Source organism: Thamnophis sirtalis, unplaced genomic scaffold (genome assembly GCF_051295495.1).
Source record: "Thamnophis sirtalis isolate CommonGarterSnake01/CBP01778 unplaced genomic scaffold, rThaSir2_p1.2 scaffold_13, whole genome shotgun sequence".
NCBI lineage: Eukaryota > Metazoa > Chordata > Lepidosauria > Squamata > Natricidae > Thamnophis > Thamnophis sirtalis.
Window position 1 is genome coordinate 8,741,722 of NW_028261393.1, and position 7,608 is coordinate 8,749,329.

The 7,608-nt window shown below is 46.7% G+C and overlaps 1 protein-coding gene across 1 annotated transcript; it reads right to left on the reverse strand.

The window, feature by feature from the left end:
* Positions 1-2,095: 2,095 nt before the first annotated feature.
* LOC148042993 (uncharacterized) lies at positions 2,096-6,503 on the reverse strand. The gene is made up of 2 exons (XM_087727466.1): positions 6,440-6,503; positions 2,096-4,439 (listed from the first exon to the last, which is right to left on the reverse strand). Exon 2 carries the CDS (start codon positions 4,394-4,396, stop codon positions 3,038-3,040), a length of 1,359 nt encoding a protein of 452 aa, XP_087583592.1. The 5' UTR covers positions 4,397-4,439; positions 6,440-6,503; the 3' UTR covers positions 2,096-3,037.
* Positions 6,504-7,608: the final 1,105 nt, after the last annotated feature.

The following is a 7,608-nucleotide window of genomic DNA, read 5'->3' on the forward strand; positions in this document are numbered from 1 at the left end:
CCACACCAGGTCCAACAGCCACACCTTTCTGCCATTTGGGGCAGCTTCTCTGCAATGGAACCAAGGATGGAGAAACAGCAACCTCTTCGGAGATCTGCTCCGTTGCCTCGGCTACCACCGGAATCTGCAAATACTGACCAATGAGGCTCCTGGGTTGTTCTGTCCTCAAGGTTTCTGGCCAATTAGATTAACGTTGCGCAACAAGGGAAAGAATGTTTTGATTGCAATTGACATGGTGAAGAGTCTGAAGTGTAATGAGAAGAACTGAAAAGATTCAATGGTGTCATATCTGTTTCCTTATAAAGAAACTTCTGAAATTGCCTAGGGGCACCTCCAGAAGTTGCAAAATTGACCCCTCCCTCTTCCCAGTATCTATCTTCTATCGCTTATCTACCTATATCCTATCTATATCTATCTTATCTGTATCTGTCAAATCTCTGCATCTATCTGTTCATCTATACCTCTTTATATATATTGTATCTTTTTCTTTATCTCTCTTGCTATCATCTATCTAATTATTGGGTTTTTAGCAATAGCAATAGCAATAGCAGTTAGACTTATATACAGCTTCATAGGGCTTTCAGCCCTCTCTAAGCGGTTTACAGAGTCAGCATATCACTCCCACAGTCTGGGTCCTCATTTCACCCACCTCGGAAGGATGGAAGGCTGAGTCAACCTTGAGCCGGTGAGATTAGAACCACTGAACTGCAGATAACAGTCAGCTGAAGTGGCCTGCAGTACTGCACCCTAACCACTGCGCCACCTCGGCTCTTAATTGTTTGTAGGCAGGGGTGGGCTGCTAAGAGTTTGCCCGGGTTCGGGAGAACCTGTAGCTGACGTTATGGCCGCTTTGGCAAACCTCCAAATCCCACTCCTGGCTGGCCCCGCCCATCCCTCCCCTCCCAAGAGTCTCCACGCGGCCCATTTTGGATGCGAGGTAAGTGCAGGACCAATGTGGAGGCTCAGGGAGGGGGAAAAACGGCCCTCACAGAAATTCCAGGAGGCTGGAAACGGGCCTTCCAGAGTGTGGGGGAAGCAGTTTCCGCCCTCCCAGAGGCTCAAGGAAAGCCTCCGGAGGCTGGGGAAGGCGAAAATGCCCATCCCCACCCCTGGTGGTACAGGAAGCGAACTAGGCCATGCCCACCATGGCCACGCCCACCCAGCAACTGGGCACAGAACCCATTACTGAATTTTTTGAAGCCTACCTGTTTTTAGGTATGTGCAACAGAAATAAACAGTAGCTTCAAGGTGCTGGTCATCACCTTTAAAGCCCCACATGGCCTAGGACCTGGTTATCTCCGTGACCGCCTCCTGCCACATACCTCCCAGCGCCCAATAAGATCTCACAGGATGGGCCTTCTCTGGGTGCCGTCGATGACACAATGTTGTCTGGTGGCTCCTCGGGGGAGAGCCTTCTCTGTAGCTGCCCCGGCCCTATGGAATGATCTTCCCTCTGAGATCCGGACCCTCCCCACTCTCTTGGCCTTCCGAAAGTCTATTAAGACCTGGCTGTTCCGGCAGGCCTGGGTCTGCTGATCTTTGATTGAGCTCCAGCCCCACTAAGATTGAGTGCATGTTGTGTTTTTAATTCGCTTTGTCTTGTATTTTAAATTCTTTTAATATTTTTAAATTGTTTTTTTATATAAGCCACCCGGAGTCGTTCCGGATTGGGCGGCATACAAATCCATTAAAACCTTAAACCTTAAACCTTAATATATGCAAAGAGAAATGATCTCATAAAAATAACGCCTTGCATTATTCGGCCGGGAGATGATCTGGATAAACAACAATTAGGTAAATAAAATTGAATTTTAATTTTATTGGCTTTCTTGAAATGCCCACCGTTGAGAACTCTGCTCAAGTTTAAATGCAAGTGCCCATGCCTCGTCTATTAAAGAGAACAGCCTGTCTTGCTAACACAATGCCAACTTTATTTCAACAAGTGACAAGAAGTTATTAGAAAAACACAAATTCCCAGCTTCTCCTAAGAGGGGGGGGGGGGACAAAAATATTTTACTATAAAGTATTTCAAATCCCCACTGATGCATTTCTTGGGATTTAAAACCCACGTTCACCACCTAAGATATACAAAAAAAGGTTTTTAAAGCTTTGTAAACAAACTCCGTGTTTAACCGCCATGAACATTTAAAACAGCAGGATTCATGCATTTAGATATACTAGGCAGACATCATGATTAAAATAACATGTCCATCTCTGGGTGCAATTAAAAATAAAAAATAGGGACGGCTTTTGCTAACCATTTCTCCCAGGCGGTGAAATGATACCATCTTTGTAATGATGTCATCTTGCCTCCTGAGATTTGCATGATGGCTTCAAGTTGTGTTAAGATGGTGTCTGTAATACAGGTTAATCTTTGGGTTCAAAGCAGATAGACTGACAGTTGAAAAGTCATGGATCATTTCTGCAGAACCCACGGTGGGCATGTTGTAGAAGTGGAGGTGGGCGACTGCAGGGAGTCATTAGGATGCTTACATGGCCAAGTGAAAAACTGGCCAAGTGAAAAATCCAAGCTGTGACAGTTTAAAACAATCTGAAGTAGCTTTGCATTGGTGATATATCTTACAATACCCAGACTAAGAATAAACGATGCCATGAACGCAATTCTCCGTGGCTTTTTCCGTTCTCTCCAAATAGTAAGGTGGCTGGCTGAGTACTGGTTATTTACTGGATAATCTAGCCCAGAGGTCTTCAAACTTGGCAACGTTAAGACTTGTGGACTTAAATCCACAAGTCTTAAAGTTGCCAAGATTGAAGATCTCCGATCTAGCCCATTTTGGAAGGGATAATAGCAGTGTCTCTGATTATGTCTGAAGAACCTTTGTTTCGTGAAGGACAACACAGGTTGTCAATAACCAGTAAAACAAGACATAACAATAAACAAGTCCAACTTCTATCTTAACCGATTAAACAGCTCTGGAATTCCAGAAGTGGAAACTTTTGGAGAAATCTCCTTTGATCCCCAATCTGTAAAACTACACAGTATACTCCTTTTTTCTCCGCCTAGCTCTATAATCTTCTACTCCAAAGGTTTTGATTCTCCATCAGGAGCACACTGCATGGCCTCTTCCTCTTCTGGTCTGGATTTCTCTGGATCTATATCGATGGTCAGATCTGTAGAACATTCAGAACTTGACTTCTCTGGAACATCAGAATAAAGGCCCTGGAGATAATGGGCAAACCTGCCATTCTTCCTCCAATCTGAGTCAGATGTGGTGGGTTCCATCTCAGTAGATGTAGTTGCCTGGTCTTGGCCAAGGGACTTGGGAAGGGGAGAGGGCTGCAGCTTCTGTTTGGGTAGATCCATAGATGGAACACATTCTACATGGTAATTATCTCCTGCTTCGGAAGTATTCGGTTCTTTGTTCTGAAGGGAAGACCTGGGAAAACGTTCAGGAGCACTGGTGGTTTCTTGGGTATTCTCATATTCTGCCTCCCAATCTTCGCTTTTATCCTGGCCAGTTGTAGTGGTCATCTCAACAGCTTTGGTATTATCTCTGAAGCTGGCCGATTCTTGTGGCCCTTGGTTTTTTTGCCAGTCAACCTGGCCATAAGTCAAATATCTTTGGCCTTTGGGGGCATCGCGCATCTGTTGCCAACAATTTCCATCTCTCTTCCTCTTCACATCCAGAGAAGGTTCTCCAAATGACGTGCCTTCCCTTTTTCGATTCAGCGAGCCTGAAGACCAAGGAGTTGACTCAACCTGGCTTTCCCTGTGATTGCTCCAAGGCTTCCTGAAATTTCCCTCCCCTCCTTGCCAGTTGTCCCCTTTGCAATACCTCCCGCCTTCATCTCGCTGCCTCTCCTTCCATCCCAATGGGGACTGGGATCGTTTCCATCCCCTCCTCGGGTCTGTTTGAGGGGATCCAGACCAGTTCTTCCCATCCTCCCACGGGGCAACCCTGCTGACCCACTGGTTGTTTTGTCTATCTGGGATTCCAGTGCTCCATTGGCCGTGAGAGTGGTGGTGCCTATAAACTGTTTCATCGTGGGGAGGCGCACTAGCGTGCCAGGCATATGGAGGACTCCCAGAAGCCTTATGGCAGATGGGTTGGCAGCTGTTACAGCAGCTCCCTGCCCCTAGAGCACCCGGGCTATGACAGGCAGAGACAGATCCTTGCCCACACTGAATCGGTAGGGGAGCCAGGGCATTCTGTGCCCCCTTGGCAGCACTATTGAGCAAGAAGTAGAGGACATCCAAGCGTACGGGCACTGTTAAGGAGGACAGATTGCTTGCTGATGTCACTTGTCCCAAGGAGTTAGGATGCAGCTCAGAAACTCCAGGTGTGGATATTTCTTTGGAGGACGATCCAGATGGCATCAGGGCTAGCCTTCTCTCCGGGACCTCCCCATTGACAGGCAGCTGGTTCTCCGCCATAGCACCTTCCGCGTGGATCTAAAGCCCCCAGGAGACGCAAAGACTATGAGAAAAAGGAGAACACAAAGTTCAAAGTTCAAAGTTTAATGAATTTATATGCCGCCCAATCCCGAAGGACTCCGGGCGGCTTACATAAAAACGACTCTAAAAAGAATACTAAAAAAATAGTTTAAAATAGAGAGAAGAAGCAAGTTAAAAAGACACATCATGCACTCAACCTTAGTGGGTCTGGACCTCATTCATGAGGTCAACAGCCCCAGGCCTGCCGGAATAGCCAGGTCTTAGTAGACAAAACCAAAGGTCAAGAAAACAGCTACTTCAGCCTGTTTTCAATCTGTTTGGGAAAAAAAATGTTATTATTTTTCCTTTTATTGGTCAACAAGAGACAAAAGTCTTATCAATTAATCTATACGTCATCTTCTGCCTTCCACAGGGAACCCACGGCGGCAGACTCTAACCATCAAACAAACCTCCAGAACAAATACGTAACATTGGGAAATTGAACCAATTTAGTCACTGTGGCTCATCAACTCTTCTTCTCTTTCTCCCCTCCACGCCATTAAAAGGTAGCTCTTCGACTTAAAACAGTTCACTTAGTGCAGTGTTTTTCAACCTTGGCTACTTGAAGATGTCTGGACTTCAACTCCCAGAATTCCCCAACCAGCGAATGCTGGCTGGGGAATTCTGGGAGTTGAAGTCCAGACATTTTCAAGTAGCCAAGGTTGAAAACACTGACTTAGTGACCATTCCAAGTTACAAGGGCACTGAAAAAAAAGTGACTTGGGACCATTTTTGCACACGTACAAGCACTGCAGCATCCCCATGGGTCACTCTCACTTATGGCGATTGCAGTGCCCTGCGGGGGGGGGGATGCGATCCCCTTCTGCGCCTTTCTGACAAGCCAAGTCAATGGGGAAGCCAGATTCACTTAACACCCGGGTTACTAATTACTAGCTGGGGAATTCTGGGAATTGAAGTCCGCCAGGCTTCAAGTCGCCAAGATTGGAGACCCCTTTTGCTGGCTGGGGAATTCTGGGAATGGAAGTCCACCAGGCTTCAAGTTGCCAAGATTGGAGACCCCTTTTGCTGGCTGGGGAATTCTGGGAATTGAAGTCCACCAGGCTTCAAGTCGCCAAGGTTGGAGACCCCTTTTGTTGGCTGGGGAATTCTGGGAATTGAAGTCCAGCAGGCTTCAAGTTGCCAAGGTTGGAGACCCCTTTTGCTGGCTGGGGAATTCTGGGAATTGAAGTCCGCCAGGCTTCAAGTTGCCAAGGTTGGAGACCCCTTTTGCTGGCTGGGGAATTCTGGGATTTGAAGTCCATCAGGCTTCAAGTTGCAAAGGTTGGAGACCCCTTTTGCTGCCTGGGGAATTCTGGGAATTGAAGTCCAGCAGGCTTCAAGTTGCCAAGGTTGGAGACCCCTTTTGCTGGCTGGGGAATTCTGGGAATTGAAGTCCAGCAGGCTTCAAGTTGCCAAGGTTGGAGACCCCTTTTGCTGGCTGGGGAATTCTGGGAATTGAAGCCCGCCAGGCTTCAAGTCGCCAAGATTGGAGAGCCCTTTTGCTGGCTGGGGAATTCTGGGAATTGAAGTCCAGCAGGCTTCAAGTTGCCAAGGTTGGAGACCCCTTTTGCTGGCTGGGGAATTCTTGGAGTTGAAGCCCTCCAGACTTCAAGTTGCCAAGGTTGGAGACCCCTGGTCTAGGGAGAGCCATAAAGAGAGAATCCGCAATATTTTCTCCGAAGTTGAAATTCTCAGCGCTACTCCCACCCCATAGGATCTTCTTCATAGTGCCCTTTCTAAGAGCAGTTGAACTACCGCTCCCATGATGCCCAGCCAAAGCTTAATGTAATGCCCATCTTGCAGTTTAAGCCAGTTTGGAGATCTTCCACGCGTCGCGGGGCGTGTCCAACACATACACACCCACCCACCCACCGCGGGAGAGCTTGTAGACCGATCGGGACGGGAAGGGCTCTTTCAATCCCTTTTGCCGGCGATAACGGGCCGAGGGTGGAGGAAAGGAAAATCTCTCGCGGTCTTCTCCACCTTTTCGACGATCTGTCTGGTCACGCGTGGGCTTTCCCCGGCTCTTTCCAGAGCAAGCGATCCCGACCTCGTAACGGAAAGTGGGGCGGGGAGACGAGCACAAGGCTGGAACAGGGGCGTGGCTAGAAAAAGGGGGCGGGTCGAATGAGAATAAAGCAAGAAATGTATAGAAGCGAGAGAGAGAGAGAGAGAGAGAGAGAGAGAGAGAGAGAGAGAGAGAGAGAGAAGCGATCGTGGATTTTTACTGCATTTTTCACACGCTTTCGTTTTGTTTGTCTCTCCTCCCCCACCCTCCCCAGAGACATCCTTCCTCCTCCCGCCAGGATTGCCAATGCTGGGGTTTTAAATTCAAGTTTTGCTTTAAAATGAAACTTTTTATAATGCCACGTGCAGAAAAATTCTACGTTTGTCTGCCCGTGGCATTATAGCGTTATGCATTCAACAAGCAGCAAGCATTTAGATTCAAAACTGTTTGTTGTTGTTGTTACTTGGTTTGGTTTTTTTTGGGGGGGGGCGGGGTGTTGTTACCTTAGAATCTTTTTTTTTTTATTTCCATTTTCATAACATACTCACATGTATACAGTACATAGCCAGTATCATGTAGTATTAAATAATAATTACATCAGTTCCTCTTGTCAACAATGCCCAGAAAAATAAAAACCCATTATAGCTCTTCTGCTCTCCATACACCTCTTTCTTCTACCTCTCTCCAACTTTCTATCTTCCCTCCATCATCCTTTCCTACTCTACTTCCCTTTCCTTTCTCCTTCTCCTCTCTCTACATTCCACTCCTCCTTATCCTCATCCTCCTCATCTTCCCCCCTTACCCTCTCTCCTATTCCTCTCTTCCCATCTTTCTTCTCCCTTCTGTTTCCCACTCCTCCTCTCATTGGTGTATTTCCGCTTCATGTCAATATGCTTAACATATCCTAGTTTTAAAGAAATAATAATAATAGTAATGAAAATATAAGAGAAAACAGTATACATGTAGTGTCAAATTACATTAAAATCTAACACGTCTCGTCAAACCTGATATATCCCTCCCCCCCCCAAAGCCCCCCCAGCCTCCCCCCCCCCCGACTTCCCAAAACCCATACACAGTATAGATTTTTAACAAAAACTGTCTAAAATATATTGGAAAAAAGAATAAAAAATTGATAACATCTTTA